At 47.7% G+C, this 23,004-nt stretch overlaps 2 protein-coding genes across 3 annotated transcripts in view; one reads left to right on the top strand and one right to left on the bottom strand.

The window, feature by feature from the left end:
- Positions 1-9,833, top strand: part of CRYBG1 (crystallin beta-gamma domain containing 1) — a 184,666-nt gene extending 174,833 nt beyond the window's left edge. The window contains exons 18-22 of the mRNA XM_037158995.2: positions 640-779; positions 2,118-2,241; positions 2,642-2,800; positions 4,354-4,516; positions 8,238-9,833. Of these exons, the coding sequence (XP_037014890.2) occupies positions 640-779; positions 2,118-2,241; positions 2,642-2,800; positions 4,354-4,516; positions 8,238-8,326 (675 nt within the window). The 3' untranslated portion in view covers positions 8,327-9,833. The remainder of the gene's footprint in view (positions 1-639; positions 780-2,117; positions 2,242-2,641; positions 2,801-4,353; positions 4,517-8,237) is intronic.
- A 1,508-nt stretch (positions 9,834-11,341) lies between these two features.
- Positions 11,342-23,004, bottom strand: part of RTN4IP1 (reticulon 4 interacting protein 1) — a 43,397-nt gene continuing 31,734 nt past the window's right edge. Inside the window, exons 8-9 of one of the 2 annotated variants that reach the window (XM_037158988.2) lie at positions 21,315-21,407; positions 11,342-11,472 (exon numbers count right to left, since the gene is read on the bottom strand). In XM_037158988.2, coding sequence (XP_037014883.1) covers positions 11,365-11,472; positions 21,315-21,407 — 201 coding nt within the window. In that variant the 3' untranslated portion in view covers positions 11,342-11,364. Of the gene's footprint in view, positions 11,473-21,167; positions 21,408-23,004 lie in introns of those variants that run through there. The other variant, XM_037158990.2, reaches the window with a different exon arrangement.

Raw genomic sequence — 23,004 nt, 5'->3', positions numbered from 1 at the left:
ACCTGTGCCACAAAACTTTAAGCAGGTAGGGAATTTTTGATGTATCATTTATGGTTTTAGGATTGTTATCATTAGTGCTTAGTCTAGGGCCATAAGGGTCCATCATTTGAAAATAAATGACAGATTGAACATCTTGTATTTTTCTCTCCTCCTAATACTCCTCCAGGAGGGTTTGGGAGCATCAGTGCGCAGAACCACTGCCCACTGACGATTAAACACTCGGCCCCAGAGCCTGCGGTAGCCCTCTGACCCTTGCCATTTATGTCCCTAGCCCTCTGGTCCCAGCCCCTCCTTATTCCAACAGAAAATGGCAGGGTTGACAAGCAGTCCAGTAGATGTGTCGGTGTTCCAGGCATCGGCTCCCATCCTCTGTGCCTGGGATGTCTCCCACCCTTTATAGCACTGTTTACACTGACCTACCTTTCTGTGCAGTAGGGAAACCTCTGGCCACTCCTGCCGTCCTCCTTCTGGCTTTGGAATGAACCAGCCCCCAGACTTCCTGGGAAGGGAGCTGAGACAGGCCAGGCCTGTCTGGCCAGGTCTCGTGCTCTGTCCTCATAACAAGATGATTTTCGCCTAAATTCGAACTGCAGTACTATCGAAGATGAGTGACAGGATATTGTTTTTGTTCCTAAACAGGAATTCTCTGAGCCAACCATCATCCTTTTTGAAAGAGAAGACTTCAAAGGAAAAAAGATTGAACTCACTGCAGAGACAGTTAACCTCCGATCCCTAGGATTCAACACGCAGATCCGTTCCATTCAGGTGCCAGGTGGCATGTGAGTTTCCTGCTTGTCTGTTCAGTGAAAGAGCTGACTTTAAGGATTGAGTTGGACCATCTTTCTTTTTCTCCTACATGACCTTAAACAAAGTGGCACGCCACCCCCCCATTTTCCATAAGGGTTAATGATTATGTGCACCTTCCAGGTGGGCTTTCCTCACTGGGGAAGGCCCTGTATGAGGTGCCTTCCGCATCTCCCTCCAGACTTTTCCTTTATGAGGGTGAGCACTGTGTCTTTGACGCCTCTCAAAGTTCTGAGCGGACTGATTGGCACAGTGGTGCTCTGCAAATTTATCGAGCACCTTTTTAGCAAGTAAGAGAGAGCTCCTTTTTCTTTTCCCTTTGAAAGACCAAGCCCTTTGATTTTGGAGTAAGGGCTGGGATTTTCCTTTAACCAGGAGTGACTAGCAGATGCTGTGCACAATGTTTAAAGGTTAATACGGGGAGATTTTTTTCAACTTGGAATAATTGTGAAATTAAGTAAGATGTAAAAACGAGTAAGAACTATCAATGCAATAAATGTTTTTAAGAAAGTATTTTTCTTTCACTTAAAAACAATACCTTCAGTCTAGCTGTGTACATTGAATGTTGAGTGGACCATAGCTGTTCAGAAAATGATTATTTGGGTGCTACAATTATAGGTGATGTTTTTCAGCAGGTTTTCGAGTTCCAGGATTAAAAGGCAAGAACATTCTTCCCTGACTTAACACGTCAGCCAGAGGGAAGCTCTTGCATTGCTTGCACGCTCTTGTGCCAGGATTTTACGTCAGCCCCAGGGAGGCTGTTGGCTGCTTGCACGCCCTCACGGGTGGGATTCCTTCCTGTGTGGGCGGTGGCATCTCTGGGAGACCTGAAGTACCTGTAGCAGTTTTCTGGATTGAGGAAGATTACTCTCATTTTAAGCAAAAATTTGAGTTGTTTTTATTTAGCTAACCCTTATAATAGTACTTACCACATGCCACACACTAAGAACTTTATAAACATGAGCTATTTAAATACAAGATCCGTCTTGACAACTGGAAACGCGGTGTGAACAGCTCAGAGGAACACTGCGCAGCCCTGCTAACCGTCACCTCCATTTCACTGCCTTCGTGCAGGAAAAACGTACCTGTTTCTCTTCAAGAACAGATCTTGGCATAAATATGTACCAAGAATGTGCTATTTGTCAAGAAATGGGCACTCTAAGTGTTTTAGAAGGCAGTCCCCCCACATGACCCCATGTGTATTTAAAATATAGAGCTCAGTCTAAAAATTGGAATCATTCTAAAAGTGTAAGTGGGGCTCATTGTCAGATGGATAGTGCCGCTTACCTGTGGTTCTCTACTGCCTTTTACAGATGGGTTACTTACGAGTATGCCAACTACAGGGGCCGGCAGTTCCTACTCTCACCGGCGGAAGTACCTAACTGGTACGAATTCAGTGGCTGTCGCCAAATAGGCTCTCTACGGCCATTTAATCAGGTATTTTTTTCTTCTCCATGCTTTGAACATATTCTTGTCTGAATTTTTTTGTTTTATAAATCTAATTCAACATCTTAATTTCGATTTTAAGTTTGGAATTTGTCTCTGCCTTCACCACCCTGCATTTCTGAGTTCGGGCTCTTTCTGGAGAGTGCTAGGAGGCCGTGACTGCTTCCACTCCTGACAGCCAAACATGGCGCGTCCCCAAACCAGGTTGCCCTCAGGCAGGCTCTCTGCCCCAGGCACTTGTTTGGCATTTCATCAGAATCTTCCTAAGGCCTGTGGGACTCGAGGACATAGTAACGCCCTCCCCCTGGGTCCCGCCCCTGCTGCCGATGCTGGTTCAGTGCTCCCAACCACACAGCTTAGCGTGCTCACTGCTGGGGTTTTTGTCTTCTAGAAACGAATTTACTTCCGACTTCGAAACAAAGCAACAGGGTTATTCATGTCGACCAATGGGAACTTAGAGGATCTGAAGCTTCTCAGAATACAGGTCATGGAGGACGTGGGTGCTGATGATCAGATTTGGATTTATCAAGAAGGATGCATCAAATGCAGGGTGAGCTCCTAGGGTCAGACAAAGGTCTGTGACAGCATCGTTCAGGTTGATGCTACTTCACAAGGCCTGGAGCACTTTCAGAAATAAATTATGTTTTTCATAAAAATACCTCTTAGCTCTTATAGAACCAGTCTATTAACATAAAATGAGAGGTAAATCTAACACTGATCCAAGACAGAATATTTATATCTATACTTGATTTTTATAGAATAATGGAAAATTATTTAGTAATTTCTACTAGGTATGGAAGTTTTCTCTAAGCCCCAACATTATCAACAGGAGTGGCCTTGGTTTGCTTACACTTGGGAGGACCTCTGACTAGAATGAAGGGTGAGGCGGTACCACCCTGTGTAAGCCACAGTCCCTTTCCTGTCACCTTGTGAAATGGGAAATGCCCCCTCCCTCTCACATCCCTCCTGCGAGAACACACGTTTAAGGGCCAAACAAGGTAGATTTTATGAGAGGACCTCCCGCTTCTGTTGTAGATACTCGTTTTAACTTCTCAATTTTATGGGCTTGACTGCCCCAGGTTCTCCCTACACTTGGTGTCCTGTGAGTCAGCAGAAGCTCGAGCCTGGGAGGGGCCTGCCCTTCACTGGGTCTGCGACGCCCGAGGGCCGCCCTGCCAGGAAGCAGGTGTGCTGTTCAGACTTGCAGGGAGAAAACAGCAAGGGCTGTGAGAGAGAAGTGTAAAAAAGCTGATTGCTGCCTCTCAGTGACCTTAAACAATTCAAGAAAATGGAGCCTTTCATCAATTATTTCTAACAAATATTTCAGTGATGTTTTTAACAACTTGGGATTCAATAGGCCAGTGAGAAAAAGGAAGGTGCCCCAGGCTATCCCGGCCCTTTCATCTCCACGCAGAACAGCACACTCGCACGGGCGCTTTCTCCAGCCACGTGCCAGGTCCCGTGCACACGTGCCCACCGCACCTGGTTTGTGTGTAAATGGCAGGTTCACTTCAGAGGGCCCGTAAAATTTTTGCATGCAAACACACTTGACTGCATCCGGATGTCCTCTATTGCTGGACAGCATGCCTTTTTAGAAAACTTGACATTTACCATGAAGGAAAGACAAGAGAAATACGAGTAAGTGCTTTCAAGCTTTAAAATGACAAAATGCCCATTCAGCCACGTCAGTGCCACCGCAGCCTTTGGGACTAGAGACGGGCTGTGTTCCAGAAGGGTTGGGCCGAGCGGAGTGGTCGGGTCAGGGAGATTTAGCGACAGACCCAGCCTCACCATCGGTCATTTCTGAGAGGGAAAGTGTCCTGATAAGCAGGGTGGACGTTCTCGGGCTTCTGTCACTAGTAAGACGGTCCCACAAAGGGCAGAAGTCTCTTACAGTGCACAGGAATAGAGAACTTTCCATCACTGGTGTCATTGGAACTGAAGGGCATAAATACCTGTTCTCTGGTCCGGTCACCCTGGCTAGACGCTGAAATGCCTCATGCCGGGCAAAGGAAGCTGGGCTCTGTCTGGGATGACTTTAAAAATTAGCTGAACAGGGAATGGACCCCAGTGGTACTTGAATGCTGTCTCTCACACCAACAGATCGCGGAAGACTGCTGCCTGACCATCGTGGGCAGCCTCGTCACCGCGGGCTCCAAGCTGGGCCTGGCACTCGACCAGAGCGCAGACAGTCAGTTCTGGAGCATGAAGTCGGACGGCAGGATCTACAGCAAGCTGAAGCCAAATTTAGTTTTAGATGTCAAAGGTAAGGATCGTCTCCTTTATTTAACTAAAAACCTAGCCTTTACTTCTGAAAATGTGAGCGTACTATCATGAGCAGTAAGAGATCCCTTGCTGCGTGTTGGCCGCAGTGCTACACACTTTGTGTTCTCACGTGATCCTCACAGCAACCGCCAGAGGCCTGGTATTCCCTTCCCTCTTTCCTGTCCCATTTTGCAGCCCCCAAAATGAGGTTCATAGGGGTTAATCCACTTGGCCGTAAGTGCTGAGGTGGAATCTGGACATGGGAGGTCTTCAAACCTTTTATTTTATTGAAAAAGTGTGAGCCTAAAAACCCCAAGTGAAAAGGCTGTGATCTCACTTAAGATAGTCAGTGATTCTCACATCTGTGCCTGCGACCTTTTACTGAAAAGATCCAAGATCTAACAACCAAGGAATTAAACAACATAACCAAGAGGAATCCACCTGATCACATGCTCGCTGAAAATCCACAGCACACTGATGGTGCTTGAGAAGAACGAATAAAGTTAGGAGAGTACTTCCCAAACTTTATCTCCAGGAGAATCACCTGGAGGACTTCTGGAACTACAGACAGCTAGGCCCCACCCTCAGAGTTTCTGATGCAGTAGCGGCTGGGGCCTGAGAGTCTGAATGTCTAACGAGTTCCCCTTACTGCTGGGAGTCCCACTGATAATTTAAAAGCAACATAAAACAAAGCAAAATTTTCTAACATAGACATGGGAATACACTTAACTGCTGTTGCTACTGACAAGCAAATGAAGACACGTGTTTTATTCATGTCATATAGGGTAATTTTGCTTTAAATTATTAATGGAGACTCTCTGTTTCCTATGAGGAAAGCCAACATGATTGTGTTTATAAATTTAGTGAAATGGTTATGATGTAGCCTTACCATTTCACATACTTCATTTTTAAAAGCTGCTAGAGAGTTGGCTTAATTTTACTTTAACCGGGGCTCTTGGCCAAAGCTGTCATGGCACTTTGATAGAGGGGTAAAGAAACAGCTGCTACTTGGTTTTAAAGTATCTTTTCTGCATATCAGAGAATAAGCCTGAACGTTTAGCTCAGGGGCCTCTGTGACTGCCTGGGGAGGGCCGTCACTGTGGGTGACTGTGGGTGACCCCCACAGTGGCCTCCGGGTGATGGAGTGGCCCGCCCGCCGGCGTAAGGATGGGATAAGAATTCACAAAGAACCCGAGAAGCTGGAAAGGGGCTCAGAGGCGAACTCAGTGTACAAGGCAAAGGGAGAGTCCTTCACGTAGGGAGCACAAACTAACAGTATGTCACGGGCAGGATGAAATGCCAAGATATAGGAATATAAATGTAACATTTGGAAAACGGGTATAATATACCTCCCTCACATACATCAGGTGCCAGATCCGCCATTTGCAGAGCCTGCAGCTGATCAACCTGGGGTTCGGACTGGTCACGAATCTCTGTACCACACCTTTCTTTACTATTGTTCTCATCAAAGTTTGAATTGGAGCTTCAATCTGTATAAGATAGTTTCAAAACTGCCAGAGAAGCCAAAGAAATGTGACCACATTGGAAATGTGGATTTTTTCTTACACATGTGGTCAGCTTCTGCTGTCTGGGGTTAAGGTCATTGCAATCCCTATGTGATTTCTTAGAGCAGTTCTTTCGTTCTCCCAACATGTATTTATCGGGCGCCCGCTATGTGAAAGGCTCAAAGTGGGGGAAAAAAGGATACTACCTTGGCTTCAGAGAGCTGCCGTCTAGAAGTGCCAGGCCTTCAGGACTTTTTCCCATTGGCTACATTGACAGCTGACCAGGAGTGCAGGCACCTGGCTTCCAGTTTTGACTCTGACGAGTACTGTGGAACTCTAGGAGGTTCTTCCTTGGGGCTGAAGTCCCAAAGTCCCTTCCTAAGATGTGCTGAAATTAGTCAAATGCCTTGAGTAAAGATAACGTGTTTGTTTGTGAACTCTCAGTGTATCTTGTATGGTAGCTGATGTAATGGCTTGTTGAACTGGATGTCGATTTGTCTCAGGATGCGGGAGAATGGTGCCATCTTGTGGACAGGAGCGAGTAGGGCCACACACCCCACACACTGCAGAGGAAATACAACTGCACTCCTCTGTTTGGTGCACGGGATAAGAAACCGTGCGTGCTCACTTTGAAAACATCAGATGTCTGGGATGACTTTAATTCTCCCAAGGGCAGAAGAATAAGTCAGATTATTTCTCAATAACTTTCTAGTCTTCATGATTCTAATTAGAATTAAGCTGCAATATACACAGTAAGTAAATTAAAATATGTAGTATAATCTTGAAGAATGAAAAAGGAATTGTGACCTTCAGATAAATAACACTTCCTGAAACCTCAGTAAAGTGTGTGTGTCTCGATGGACACCGCAGGGTTTCCAGGCGGCAGTAACTTTCCCTTTTCCACTGCAAACTTACCCAAACAAGGCCCAGGGAACAGTGCCCCGTATTATGTCCTACACCCAGCTGTGTAGACTCCAGATTATGGACGACTGACTGTAAGCCAAACTTGTACTAGAGGACTACTGGGTAAGAGATGATTTCCTTCCCCACCTACCAGGATCTGTGGTGTAAGCTATCAGATCTTCTGGATACTTTCTAGAAAGAGAATGATGTTTAATTCTTCTTACCTTGAGGCTGCAGTCTGATCTCAATACCAGTCACATTGACCCTGAAACCAGATGAACAGACTTATTTTGGTGGAGTCTTTGGTGCAGAGGCTTATGCTAGGAAAGGACAGAGTATTTGCCCTGGCAGGGTAGCTCAGTTGGTTGGAGCTTTGTATGGTATCCAAAAGTTCACGGGTTGGTTTGATTCCCGGTAAAGGCACATGCCTAGGTTGTAGGTTGAACCTGCAGTTGGAGAGGGTATGGGAGGGCAGCCAGCCGATCGTGTGTGTGTGTGTGTGCCTTATTGATAAACATATCCTGGGTGGAGAGGGTCGATTAAAATTAAAAAATAAAGTATCCTTCTGAAAGGATGTTTGCACCACACTGGCAAAAATACTCAGATGACCCTTCTGTTAATGCTTCTCCAATGAAAGAAAGCCTTGTGGGCGTTGTTAACGCTAAAGTATCTGAACGATCTACTAGGCACCCTTGGAAACTACCCTTACAAACATTCTGGTGAAAGGGAGTTTACGGAGACCACACCAGTGGGACCCAGCATCTGAAACGCTACTTCATATACTAAAGCCTGCACTTTGCAGTGTGGTTCAGACCCCTCTCACCTAGCGGAGCTGTTTTCATTGTTCGTGCAAAACCTGCTCCGTCTGACAGTCACCTCACTACTGTCACATCTGCCTGTCTTTTTCCTCACCTGTGTCTTGGATCCACGGTCTCACCCCTGAATATGTTCCACAGTCTCTTTGCTCCGTTTCCATTCTTTAGAGTCTTCCCTGTCCCCCACAATTGAAGACATCTTAAGAAGGACTGGGGACTAGGTATTAAGACCTGAGTAGGAAAAGGAGCCCCAGCAAGTAGGAAATCCCTTGTGGAGTTGCTGGTGCCCTTGCCACGGGACCTTTACACAGTTACCCACGGCGACTGACCCTCTTGGACCTGCTGCGTTTTGGGGTTCCCCCCACCCACCTTGTTTCCTTGAGCCACATTATACCTTGGTCACTTACTTCAGTTATACTGGCGTTGGAATAGACTCCATCTGCTGCAGCCCCTTCACTGTGGGCACGCTTCCTGTTACCATCTTCCTTTTCCTTTCCAGGGGGTGCACAGTATGACCAAAACCACATTATCCTCAACACCGCCAGCAGAGAGAAGTTAACACAAGTGTGGGAGGCCATGGTCCTGTAAACCTGAATAAGGACGCAGGAGGAACCTTTCTGGAGGACTTCCAGCTGTGGAGGAACCCGAGGAAAGTGGTGCGCTCCCTCAGTAACTCTGTGCTCTGAGTCACTCGACCAGCCGGGACGGCCCGGCCAGGCCAGGCCAGGACGGCGGTCTCACCTCATCAAAAGGCTCTAGCAGTTCTACACCGATGACCTGACCTGCTCCTCCTTCATGTCTTGCCTTTCATTTCCTTTCAGTATCTGCTTAAACAGGTTACCTCATTAGCAGCTTTTGGATGATTTAAAAACATATCTCAAGACTTTAAGAATATACATTTTAAATTATTTCCAAAGATAGTGGGAGTGAACAGGAACAAATTTTCTGACTTTGTGAACCTACAAATCCCTTATACTTTAAAGGGAAGTATAAAAGCTTAAGTTTGTAAGGTAGAAACTGTTTAGCATCTGAGAAGAAATTATATATTAGGCCTATAATTTTGGTCCTTGACCTTCTGTTTTCTGAATCAATTATGCTGTACAGCAAAGTGGGGAATTATAGTCAGGCATATTTTATGAAACTGAATGAGTAGAAACAAAGAACTTCTGTTAATATTAATTATTAGTAAATTTAAAATTTCATGTCCATGTCTGCTTACATTTATTAGCAGGATTTGAATTATTTTAACTCACCGTGGGGTGCCCCAGAATGTCCCGAGTGTTTCATGCTTTTCTTGCAAATGCGGCTGGAACAGCAGTATCATAACCTAATTTATTAGCCTGTCCTCACTCATCTGTAACCAGTTCTGAAGCAATCTTATGCAATCCTTTGCTAAACTCAGGTCTTTCAGCCCAGTTCCCTGTGCTCCTATGCAGGAGGTCTGTGTGGGGCTCCCCTGCCTGGCAGGTTCCACGGCCACACTCCAGGGACAGCCTCAGGGCTCAGGGTCTTGCGGCCCCAGTGGTCGCTCACACTGAGTAGCTGAGATGGGAGGTGTGGAGGGCTCAGGAGGAGCAGCAGCAATTCTTTTCTGAAAGTGACGGGAAGGAGGCCTTAAGTGATGCTTGTCGGTCAAATGTTAGAACTCTGCAAACCCTACAACCCAGCAAGCATTTCGGTGAACACAGAACGTTGAACTGCTGGCAGCACACTGCCCGGACCATACGGGCTGTTCAAACACTCTTTCGGGGCAAAACTGCTACAACGGTCCTTGAAAATGCTCTTCTTCTTTGGTCCTCATCTTGTCCTCGTCACAAATACTGGTGCTCTTGTCACATGAAGAACAAACTTTGTTTCCTTTTTATCTGTTCCAGTGTTTCCAATTCTAAAATGTTGATCCTCTCTGGAGTCTGTGGTAAGCAATATGGTCATCAGAGTAGTGTCTTCAGCTTTAAAATAATGTTCGTGCGTGTCCAACCGCAGCCGACGTGTCTGCCTTGTCCTTGGATGTGTACCTTGTTACAGCATGGTGGGGCGACCGTTCTGCAGTGCCCGCTGTGGAATGAGGCTCTTGAATAAACTTGTCTCTGGCTAACTGCATTGATACAATCCTTTCAGTAGCCCTCGCTGCACTTCAAAGTCAGCTGGCGGACCAGACACAGCTGTCTGACTGGTTAGGACGAGGCACGCTGCAGGGGTGCCGGACTAACGGCAGGGGAGCTCTGCCGACGCCCCTGTTTCCAGACTCAGCGGTGCAAGCGCGCACACCGGGGCGAGTGAGGCTCGTGTTCGGTTTTGCCCCACACTACCCCCGCCTAGAAGGGAGCCCACAAAGGGAAAGAGCTGACTGAGACTGTTCAGGTGGGAGTCAAAGCGGCTGTTTACAACCAAAAAAAACCCCAGTCTTTCTTCTGAGATAATTTTTTAGTGGTGAGAACAGCGATTCCAGAAAAAAGCCCCCATCCGACACACTATTAAATGCATGTCTAACAGGAACAGACCAAGTAGAAAGTTACTCGGAAGCTAAACCAAGTGTCTGAGGTGCAGCATCAGTGAGCACACGGGAGATAAACAGTCCCCGTCAATGAGTGAAGGGCAGACGAGAGATTCAAAAGCCACAGCAGGCCCTGGCTGGTGTGGCTCGGTGGGCTGGGCGTTAGCCTGCACGCCAAAGGCTACCAGTTTGATTCCTGGTCAGGGCACACGCCTGGGTGCAGGCCAGGTCCCCAGTTTGGGGGTGTGCAAGGCAACCAATCCATATTTCTCTCCCTCTTCTCCCTCCTTTCCCCTCTCCCTAAAAATATATAAATACGATCTTTAAAAAAATCCCTCAGGGGGCTTATGGATGAAATACGTAAATGCAGACATGAAGGCCAGGAAGTGGAGAACTCGGGGCCCCAATGGAATGGTGGTAATTTGCACGGATAAGTCCTCGGCGAAGCAGGTTGCACCGGATGAAGGAGCTCTCGTATAGAATGTAAGAGTTTAAAAGGGTCAGAAACCTTAGCATCATGGCTCGATTTCTAAGAGAGCAAACAAGCAACCCGCAGCCAGAGTTTTCTGCACCCTGAGAGATGCAGAACCCTGAGGGCTGCTACGGCCCCCGCCGAGCAGAGGGACAAAAATCCCGGGAAGCCTGGGCCAGACACAAGCGTGCGCGCCGATGGCTTTAAGGAGCAACTGGCTTCAGTAAGCTCTTCATGCTGCCACCCACCCATGCCCCCCAAAGTCTCAGTACTTCACTAACACTGTAACGAAAAAAAAATCAGTTTTAGCCATTAGGACAGAGGTGTCACAACAATTTGCAAATCTGGTGTGAAAGAACAGCTTGAAAACAATATGCAGTTTTCACTGACTTTATAGACAAGTCCAAGTGTGGCTATTTTCACATCACATCTTCCCTGTGTGTCCCCTGCGCCTGGCACACAGACCTCTCAGCAGGCAGGAAACGGAGCTGTGTAAGGCAGGCTACAGCAGGAGGTGCTGTGGGTGGGGCGCAGGGTGGGGCTGTGGCTGGGAAACCAACCTGTGTGCTCATTTTAGCAGGTAGGAAATTACTGGCAAAAAGTTTGTTTTTTGGCACTCACCGAATAAAAGAGCCAATAATCACCAAACTGAATGTTTATTTAAATGACGTTAATTACAGTCTTTCCTCGTGCGTGTCCTCCTTCCACCTTCAGAAAGGCTTCTGGAACTTTAGAAAAAGGGAAGGTTTTTTCAATAACTGGCTGAATCTGTAAAACACAAGGAGAGGTTGGCTGGTAGATAAGAACACGTACATCTAGCAAGGCAGATAACTGTCATCAGCTTCTTCACTACAACAGACCCCACCTCTCTGGGGTCCGGCTGTGCACCCACGTGGGGAGCTCACCGCCAGGCCAGGACTCGGTGACTGCAGCCTGGCCCTGGCCCCTGCCCACTTCTCTCTCTGAGGCAGCCCCACTGCACCGCCTCTCCAGCCAACTCCTGCTCTGCTTTGCTGGCACCACTCTCCTACTTGGAACTCTTTGCGAGCTCCCAAACCCGCATTCAAAGGCCACCACCAGCCCAACCTCTGCCCCCATGAGGACTGCACACTTCACCAACATGGTCTGCTTGTCAGGGCATGAAGGTGGTGTTTGCACCTCTCCTCTGTGAATTCTACTGCCCTTCCTGCCCAGGTCTCACGCTACCCTTCCTGACATCCGGTTTGCAGTGTGCTCTCTCTCTCTCAACTGCTACCAGACCCACGTGGGCCTCGTCACAGACGGCTGGTTACAGCTGAGTACACGTCTCACCCCCTCTGCTGTGTGTGGTCAACACCACAGCGGGCGTCCCCGGTTCTTACTGCACGCGGCCCGGCGGCCCCCTCACGGGCAGTGCAGGCTTTTTCTGTTTGAATGAGGACAGGTTTTTTTTCTTTAAATTTGTTAAATGTTTGGATATCTACTCAGCCGGAGCTTAGAGTGTCTGTAGTACAGACCACCTCTTGTACCCTCAACAACACCCAGAACAATGCTAGGCATTAAAGAGTATTAATAAATACTCTTTATAATCTATGACAAAGGAGGAAAGAACATACAATGGGGTAAAGATAGTTTCTTCAAAAAATGGTGTTGAGAAAACTGGACAGATACATACACCAAAAATGATACTAGACCACTTTCTTATACCATATATAAGAATAAACTCAAAATGGAATAAAGATTTAAATGTAAGACCAAAAACCATAAAACCCCTGGGAAAAAATGTCGTAAACTCTTTGACATCACTCTTAGCAATATTTTTTGGATATATCTCCTTGGGCAAAAGACACAAAAGGAAAAATAAACAAGCAGGACTACACCAAACTAGAAAGATTTTGCATAGCAAAGGAAACCATCAACAAAACAAAACAAACAACCCACTGAATGTGAGAAGATATTCACCAATGATACATCTGATAAGGGGTTAATATCCAAAATATATAAGGAACTCATACAACTCAACACCCCCAAAAACCAAACAATCTGATTAAAAAATGGGCAGAGGACTCAGATATTTCTCCAAAGAGGACAACAGATGGCAACAGACAGATGAAAAGATGCTCAATGTCACTGATCATCATAGAAATGCAAGTTAAAACCACACTGAGATGTCATCTCACACCTGTCAGACTGGCTGTCACCAGTAAAGCAAAACCAACAAGTGCTGGTGAGGACATGGGGTGAGGGACCCTCGGGCACTGCTGATGGGACCACACACCGGTGCGGCCACTGTGGGAAATGGTATGGAGGTTCCTCAAAAAATTAAAAACTGAACTATCATATAACCCAGCAATTCCATTTCTGGGTATTGACCTGAAGACAACCAAAACACTAATTCGAAAAGATATGTGCATTCCTATGTTCACAGCATTATTTACAACAGCCAAAATATGGGAGAAACCAAAATGTCCATCGGTAGACCGTCAGCTGAAGCTGAAGTACATGTACATAGTGGAAGTCTACTCAGCCGTAAAACAGAATAAAATCCTGCCATTTGTGACAGCACAGATGGAACTAGAAGGTATTATACTAAGTAAAATAAGCCAGAGAAAGACAAATACCATATGATTTCAGGTATGTGTGGAATCTAAAAACAAATGAATAACAAAAGAGAAACAAATTCAAAGATACAGGGAACAAAACTGATAGTCACCAGGTGGGATGGGGGTCGGGAGGCAAGGTGAAAAGGGGAAGAGATTAACGTGCACAACTTGGCAGTTACTGAAAAAGTAAAGTGCTGCACAGGGAATATAGTCAGGAGCACCGGAGTCTACGTATGGTATCAGACGGGTGCTGGAAATACTGGGGTGATCATTCATATGTTATATATGTCTAATCACTATGTTGGACACTTGAAATGAATATAATATTGTATGCCAACTGGAACTGAAAAATAAAAATATTTTTAAAAATATAGAAAAATAAACAGTTAGTAAAAATACGTTTTTTAATGTCACTCACGTGACACACGTGGGCCCCATGGGCTGGAGGAGCACCCACCCAGGCCCGAGGCACCTGGGAGACTCTGCTGAACAGCAGAGCTGTGGATCAGAAATTACAGGAAAGCCGACTCGGGCAGTTCACAAACGCGTGATGCCATTCTCACCGTATTCTTCACTGGTGCTTGCCAAATGCCTCTTTCTACAACCAGGTCCCAGCTGGCACCCTCTCCCCATGCCACATTCCGCCTTTTCAAAGCTTCAAGCAGAATCAATGACTGTCCACAGAGGACAAGCCCCACAGCCCCAAGGGCAGGGAGAAGTTGTCGGAAGGCACAAGCCAGCCAATGCACGTGTTTTCTGAGCCTTTTCCTCTGACCAGGAAGGGGGAGAGGTGTCCTTATGGTGTTCCGATACCCAGACACACCTTTCTCTTGTGTGAATTTCACAGCTCAGCCACCAGAAGAGCACCTCAGACTCCAAGAGGTCCCTTCTCCAAAGAGCTGAAAATTCCTTTGTACCCACAAATCACAGTAAGTGCATAATAAAAGTACCAGCTGGTAGTGTTGTCCCCACTGTGACAGGTACTGTTTCAAGTGTGCATGTATAGTTTGCCTCCCTCAGTCCCTACCACCACCTTATGAGGCAGATACTATTCCTGTTTTACAGATGAAGAAATTAAGGCACAGAGTTAAGTTGCCTGTCACATAACTGCTAAATAATAAGGCAGATTTAATTGAGTACCAGAGTCTGCATTCCCACTACTGTTCACTGAGCCTTTCATGTATGACCAGCTGTTTTCACATCTACCCCTAAAACCTCAAGGTGGGAGGAAAGGCAGCCCAGGGTTATAACGACCCATCATAGCCTATATCTTGGCTGGCCACATGCTAAGGGACCATGCTAGCTGAGGATGCAGTCTGTTAGCCCTGTGTCCAGACAACCGAGGTGGCAGGTGGTACAGATGCCACCCCACCCACCTATGGAGGTGACCCTGATGAGTAATCATGGTCCTCCCAGCAAGCTAGGGACGACCTCAGGATCTTCCTCAATGCTGCGGCCACTGTGAACAGATCCGAGCTGGCTTGTGAGACAAAGCCTATCTGCCTTCTCTGCTAAAAGAATGGATGCATCTCGGTTGTGTCCTGATGTCCCACATGAAACCTCCTGAACCCACCACTCTCTTTACAGCTCCTGGGACATTGTTTTCTGGATGCTGACAACCTGGAAAGAAGTCACCCGGATGCACACTTAAAATACGGAATGCCTGGCCCTGGTCGGATCTAAATCAGAGCCTCCAGGGATGAGGTGGAGGCAGGACATTTACTAAGCTTCCCAGGTGAGTGTTCTGCACACTTGCGTGGGAATCACTGTAGCCTCCTGGCCTATTCTTAGGGTCCCTGACTCATATCACACACACATTTATCTGTTCCACAAAGAATGACTGTGTGCCAAGTGCTAGGCACTAATCCAAAGCAAGTACACAAACCAAACACCTGAGACAAGTCGAGGAAAGAAAGGAGGCAATAACATTAACTTGTCATTGGGCACTGGACAGCAGTCACAAAACCGATGCAGCAGCAGTGTCACCAGAGGCCACAAAGGACCTCTGGATCACCTGCTGGACTGCAGAATACAACGCCCGGCTCATCTGGCTGCGTTCGCTTCGGAGCTCCAATGGGAGCCCGCGTCCAGAACTGATGACACGGGCAGCCTGCAGTGACTGTGCCCTTTCATCTGGCCGGCCAGGCCTATTGTGGCAAAGAACCCCAGAAGGCTGACTGCGGCATAATGAGTCATTCAGCTCTTCCCAGAAGGGACAATGAAAAGGGGGCTTTCTATGACCAGGCAGGCAAATGCCGATGTTGGCTGAACCTGTGACAGCAAAGGGAGATTAACTGGATAACGCGGCAGTGTCTGCGGGCAGCCTTGTGTCAGACCCACAATGCTTGTTTGTCACGGACAAAGGGATCGGGAAAAACCCAGAGAGGGGAAAGAAAGGTGACTCCCACTGAGGCGGGGACGTCTATGTGAGGACACTGCTGTATTCACCCTGTGCAGGGAGCCCTGTTATAAAGCGGGTGGGCTCCACACCACACTTCCAACTGCTCACGGGGCTCGCGGCTGACCAGGAGACAGACACTGGTGGCAGCGGCACTCATTCCAGCCTTGGACCCAAATTCAGGGCCTCCTGACTGTGCCTTACCTTCTTTAACAGAGGCTGTGGAAAGCCAGGCCCCAGGGTTTGGCACTTGTTGCCTGACATCCCTTCTAAGAAGACAGGGACAGCGGGAACACCAGCCTCTCACGTGGCCTGGGAACTCGGATGCCTCTGGGCAAGCCTCCTTGCCTCCGAGGCAAAACTCGCCCTGCCCTTTGAGGGCAGAGGAAAGAAAACCCCTCCCACACAGAGCACAGCAAAGCTGGTGGGGCGAGGACATCATCCAGATGGGGAGGCAGAAGGCGGAGAGGCTTGCCCTCAATCCCCGTTTTCCAAGAGAGAATTACAGAACAGTACAGCGTAAAAGACATCTACCTACTAAGCGAGCCTATTAGATAGATTGGGAAATGGAACTGCAAGTGGTTAAGTGCTAAGTGCAAGGTCAGAGGCACCAGCAGAGGAGCCTCCCAACTGCACAACCACACGGTCAGTGCGTGTGGGGAGGGAAGTTCAGCCCCAGTCCGCCCACCTCCTCCCCAGACCCTCCCCCTCCACCTGCACCAGACTCAGAAACCACGGGCCTCAGAGGGTGGGGCATGTGAGGAGAGTCGGACAAATGACAGACACCAAGGGTGACCTGAGGGCTCCTGGCCCGTGTGCAAGTCCACACACCTGTGGCCAGACACCAGGGGCCCAGGGCAGGGCGACAGGACCAGAGTTCCAGCAGTGCCTCTTGAACAGGATGGCCCTGACCTCTGAAACAGGTTCACTATTTCCAGGGTCGGTATAAAGGGAGCTTAAACTAAGAAGCTCTAAATAAGGCAAAAGAAAGACACACAAATTTTGTTTGGAATTGTTTTGTTTGGATTTGTCTGGACTTCTTCCTGCCCTGGAAGAAAGCACCAACCTGGAAGACAGGTGGCGAGAGAAGAGGGTGGGGTGGGGATGTTCTCCAAGGGAGCACACCTGCCCGTTTCGGAAAGCGTCCAGGACTTGTCCCTGGGTTCCCCTGGAAAAGGCACTGGGTTCCCCTGGAAAAGGCACTCCTTCCTGCCAGAGCTAGGAAAAGAAACTCCACCTACGTCTCCCCACAGAGAATTTCAGTAGCGTCGGAAAAACGTCTGTGGCATCAGGTCTGGAGACCCACGAGGTACCAGCCCCATCTGGCAAGATGACCCTCTTCTTGCGGTCCGAGGACTCGATCCCTAATCACTACTTTCTCTCTATGGAGGAGAAAATCCAGTTGCCTACAGTTAAGGAGCCTACAGTTTTAGAAAGTAATTCATTGTTTAAACTAGGGCCTGGCCGTCCCAACAGGGGTCTGAGAAATCACCTGACTCAGATCGTAGTATTTTTCTTTAAGGATGTACTGTCCAATATGGTAACATTTATCCACTACTAATTAATTTGATTCTACATTAATCAAAAGTATTGGTAAATGAAAGGAAAACTCAGTCCCTCAGTTGCACTGGCCGCATCTCAAGTTTCCCCAGCCTCCTGGCACAGGGCGAGAGCGCCACCGCCGTGGAGGTGCTGGTGTGCGGTGCCACGCGGGAGGGGGCTCAGCCTCCTCGCCACAGCTCCCCACTTCCTCGGGGCAAAACAGAGGGCTAGTGGCCCGCAGTGCATGCTGCGAATTAAACTCAAATTAGTACCAAGAAACAATTCTGATGTTGGCTAAAATGAAGAAATAAACAGATATATCTATGTCACTGCTCAACCAAGAAGCTTGGCTGGTCACCTAGGGTGTCCAGCAGACCTGTGGACATTAAATACATCATATCAAAGGTCTTTAAGACTCACAGGAGGAATGTGTGCAAAGAAACATACTCAGAAAGATGAAAGGGAACAAAGTCAAATATCTCCCTCCCACTCTCGATCCCCAGCTATCTACTTCCCCTCCTCAAAGGTAACCAATATTTCAAACTTCTTTGTATCTTTTGAGGTGTTTTATGCTTGTGGTGGCCAGAGTAGCAGCCTCCAGAGATGCCCACAGCCTAATCCCCACAACCTGGGAATATGACAACTTACTTTGCAAAAGGGTCTCTTGCAGATCAGATCAGGCTCAGTGTCTAGAGACGGAAGAACCAGCTGGTGGCCACAACGTGATCATGAGGGTCATTATACGGGGGAGGCAGGAGGACTAGTCAGAGAGGGGGAGCTGTGATCATGGAAGCAGAGGCCAGAGCGATGCAAGGCCGTGAGCCAAGCAATGCAGGCAGCCTCCGTCCAGAAGCAGGAGAGGGCGAGGAAACCCGCCCCCGGCCCACCCCCACCAACCTGCACAGCCTGCCTCCAGAGGAATGCAGGCCTGGGGACCCAGTCTGGACTTCCGACTCCACAGTTGGGAGGGAGTAAGTATACTGTTTTAAGCCACAACACTCACGGTTATTTGTAACAGCAGCAATAGGAAACTAATACACGCATATAAAGGGAAATATGTGTAAATTTTTCCCTCAAAGCATAGTCATTTTCATCAGTGGTTGACCAGTCTAAAGACTGCCTCACCACCTTCTCTCAGTTCTGAAAGATCCTGAGAAATTCAAGATTTTGTAGATAGAATTCGAACTCTACTGAGCTAGTGTCCAGATGACTAAGCAAGCAGAAAACAAGGGAGGTTCATTGAGAGATTTACTTTTTAACTGTTACTGTCCCAATCTTGAAGGCAGCAAAGGTGGTGGAAGGAACCATCCCAGAGGTCATGCGACCTGGTCCCTGCCAGGCTCTGTAACCTTGAACATGGGTTTAATCTCTCCCAATCTGACACAGTGGCAGGATGGGGAGTGGAGGGAGGTGAGGACAGTAAACTATACAGGTGCTAGCTTTTCCCGTTTTTAATCTCTGACTATACTAACCAATGACATATGTTGGGCCCAAATATACTATTTGCTATGGCCCTCCCACTCCCAACAACTGCTAAATAGTATAAAAACAGGAAATGTTTATGGTGTTAGCAAAACATGGCCATCAACGGCAGGCATGAGGCATGATTTCGGCGGCAGCCCGTCACACTCAGTGTGCTCATGACCGACCACTGTCTGTCACAGCCCGCGGACTCACAGGACACCTCGGAGCACCCAGGACACTGGTAACGCTGGCTGTATCTGACTGAGGGACAGCAATCAGAGAAAGTTATTTTCCCACCTTGAAATTATTTTCCTACCTTTTAAATGTTGAACTTTGAAAAGGTATATCTATTTAAAAACTTAAAGTATTTTAAAAGAGTAGGCTCTTTTGGTTCATGGCTTCCAGTTTCAAGAAACAACTACAGCTCCTATATCAGACACCTGCTAATGACAGTTCTTATCACTCAGCCAAAGCACAGAAGAATGCGATGCCTCATCCATGTTCACAGTCTTTACGAACCACACGACCTGTAGGCAGACCTGTTATGTGGTCCTTTCAGGTTTCCAGGTGCAGGCAGGCAATGACCTGTTGCATCCGCAAAGCAGCAGGATGCACAACAGGAAGATGACCTCGTCGTGACATCCAACGTCACACGTCAACTTCCACAGTCCCAGAGCCCTTCCCTGTCAGAAATTACTCCCAAGCCCAAACAGCCCTCGCCAGGAGAAGGCCAAAAGAACATTTCTTCACCCCTGCTTATTTGAGCATACTTCAGGGGCCTCTTTATTTCTACTGTGTCCTTTTTTAGCCATCCTACCACTTATTGGCCAATTTTAATAGGTACATATAGACAAGTCGCCACTCTTCTCTGTCTCATAAATAGTAGTTTCCAGGTAGAGAGAAAGAGACAGTATTTTCAATACAAAACCACAGTGGTAAGCACGTCGGCAGCCTGTGGTTGGTATCAGGACAAGCAGGATTGTGTGGGGGCTTCTGCAGGACAGGGACCTCCCTAATGATGGGGCTCCAACCATGTCAATGCTGTGTAGATCTGTGGGCCAAGTGATTTGACAATAGTTTGTTCCATTCCTCCCAGAAATAAAATAAGCATCCCATGTAGGGATGCGGGAAGAATGTTACAAAGAGGCACCTACACAGTCATAAGGCCGACCCCCTGTCTACCCAGTATACATCAAGACTCAGAAGTCTGAGGAAAGGCATGCAAATTTGGAACCAACAAATCTGGAAAAGGGTAGTAGGTCTTTACTATCATAGAGTTAGTTACTTAGCTGCAACAGAATTAAACAACAACAACAACTAAATGCACAAAAAGCAGTAGTTCCTAAAAAATGTTCCATTCCAAAACTGAAATGGAAAAGATGAAATGGGCCAGCAAAGGGCAGGTGCCAGTGGAAGCAATCCCATCTCCAAACATTCTTTGCAAGTGACTTAGCATGAATCAGGCAGTGGTAATGCTAGCCCTGCTCCACCCCTGTCCCTGCTCACTGTAAAATGACAAGGACAAGACAACTTAAGGTGAAGTCCAAGATGAGTCTTAAGCACTAAGAATGCGGCTGGAGGAGCAGCAGCACAGGACCGGGAGGCAGGAAGTACAGCTCTGGTTCCAGCCTGCCCTGAGAGTGTCCCGTTATCTCTTCGAGCCAGTTTTCTCTCTGTGAAATGAAAAGGATTTATCTACGCCCTCACGCAACCCTGTAGGGTAGACAGGGTTCTCTACCCTGTAATTCCATATTATCTCTCCACAGTCATAAATATCAGCACAAAAACACGAGCTCTCCTTCTGGGTTACCCTCCAGAGATGGAATAGCAGGGCCATTAAGAACATGTAAGAACACAAATAAATGGGGAGTAGCAGAGGAGCCTTTCCACCCTCAACAGCCCTGACAGGCCTTTCCACACAAGATATGACATGACCAGACTATATGCTGCCATCCTGCCCCACAACGCCCACTGCAGGCCAGACAGGGGTAGTCAGAAAACCAACCAGTTGTCCCCACAAAGTCTCCATCCGTCCTCGCACGTCCTGCCCTTTGACCCTCTCAGGCAGACCACTTATTGGCCCTTGATTTTATTGCACCAGCCAGGGACCAGAGGACCCAGGGCCCTGACTTCTAGTCCAGTTCTGGTGGGGTTTAGATTCCGCAGTGTTTGGTCCAGAGCAGTCTCGTCTGTGGACCGAAGACGCTCCAGGCGCAGTCTTACTGTAAACTCACGAGCATGCCCCCACCTCTGTGCAGGCTGCCTTCAAGGGGCCTTCCTTCCAGGACCGTCACCAAAATATGAGCAACCCAGCTTTAGATCCCAGCTCTGCTAACCACTTGTGAGTTGTCCATGGGAAAAATCACATAACCTCCCTGGGCCTGCCTCGTCATCTATAAACCAACAGGGTTACACTGGACACTGGAAGCTCTTTCCAGATGCAGCAGTCTATGTCTATGATTCCCATGGAGACAGAAACAAAAGCGAAGCACTTACACTTGGCCGTGTGAGGCAGCATGTATATTGGTCGAGCCTACCTCTGCAGAATTCCCACTGACCGGGTTTGTGGGCCAGGCCGCCGAGATAACCAGGAACCCTCTGGCAATACAACGGGTTGCACATACCTTTCCCTCATCCACCAGTTGTGCGATGTCATCTAGGTATGCACCGCTGGCCATGAAAAAGGCCCAGCGATAATGGACTCCTTGCCAGAAATGCTACAAAGAAAAAGAAGAAAAGGCATGTCACATACAGGAAAGGAAAACACCTGACCGAATGCAAATACAGAGAGAAGTAGTTTCCAGGTCACTAGGACAGACAAACAGACTCCCCACTGCTGCGGACACGATGCAGTGTAGGCCCAGCACCTCAGCACAGCAGCTGACAGGAGTGGGTTGCTCCACTAATGTTTAGTGAGTGAGTGAGTGAGTGAACCCAGAAGCACCTGCGTGAACTCAGGCTTCTTCCCCAGCTTGTGACTGACAAGCAAGCAGGCACCAGACACTCTCCTTAAAATGACAGTCTGGACATTCGTACACTCTCGACTTCCTCGTGAGGGATCAGGGTTGAGGCCTCCAGGCCTCTCTATAGAAGTTTGAGGAAATCCCAGAGGCACCAGAAAACAGATTTTTACCTAATCCAAGAATTCTTTGGGGGGGGCAATAAGGCACCAAATATGACATTAGATAAATCCAACCACAATTTTTTTCTGGCTCTGAGAGTAGTAAGTTTTAAAGACAAAACAAAGTGTAGAATATTTTATGCATCAAGGCTGGGTCTTTCCTTATCGTTACAGTCAGTCTGAAGCCATCTAATTTATCACAGGACAAAATGTCCCCAGGGGAAAGTAAGCAAAAATCTTAGAACAAGGTGGTTCATGACCACTCCACTGCCATACCTACTTTAAATTCCTATTATTTATTATTACTAGGTTCTCCACGATACCTTAACGACCTGACCAAACACACTTCATCAGGTGTGAGCTTTCCAGAAACAGCCAGGACCATGCTGCCTTCCTCCCCGTACCCGCCCGCAACTGCCCGGACAGCTCAGCCTTCTGCTCCCTGAGCTCCCCCTCCCCACCCTCAGCATGACGTAAGCCGGCAGGTGCAACAGAACTCCTCCGCTACTTGAGCTCAGGTACTCTACAGCCGTATTATTTAGGTCACGCTGCTTCTTTCAGCCTATTTCCTGGCCTGCAGGATGGTGGTGCTACAGCTAATGCACAGGGTTGCTGGAAGGATTGTATGAGAAGGTCTGTAAAGCACCTGACACGTAAGAAGTATGTATAAATATTTATCTGGTGCTAACTGTAATGCTTACTGAGGAAGGGTTGGGACAATATCAAATTAGAGTTTAAGACTAGAATAAAAGACAAAACCAAGCCACTGTCTAGGCAGAGCTTCACAGTTGCAGGAATTCCTGGCTGAAGCCAGGAATCCCTGGTTCAGCTGAGTGACCCTGTAGTTTATCGTCTAACCTGGAACAATTGTGAAAGTTAAAGGGGCCACCATCAGTAATTATCCCAAGGCCACAGGTACAAACAGAACCAAGCTTACTCTAGAACAGGCGTGATGAGACCTGGACTCCCATCAGCCCTTGGGGTAGCAAGGCAAAGCCTGGTTAGCAGGTAGTTTGCTCTTGACCCAGAGCACCCTCAATAATACTATCGTTTTCTATGTGTGTCAGAGCATGAAAGAAGTTGGAAAACACTGGCTTGGGTAAATAAAAAAAGAAAAGCAAAAAACCATACAGTTTGAAGCCCTGAGACCGTCCCAAGCTTAGAGAGGGCCCAGTTCATTACAATCGCAGACC

The sequence above is a fragment of the Artibeus jamaicensis genome, unplaced genomic scaffold, assembly GCF_021234435.1.
Source record: "Artibeus jamaicensis isolate MK-2021 breed Jamaican fruit bat unplaced genomic scaffold, CSHL_Jam_final contig_387, whole genome shotgun sequence".
Lineage (NCBI taxonomy): Eukaryota > Metazoa > Chordata > Mammalia > Chiroptera > Phyllostomidae > Artibeus > Artibeus jamaicensis.
This window is presented reverse-complemented; position numbering and strand designations above follow the sequence as displayed.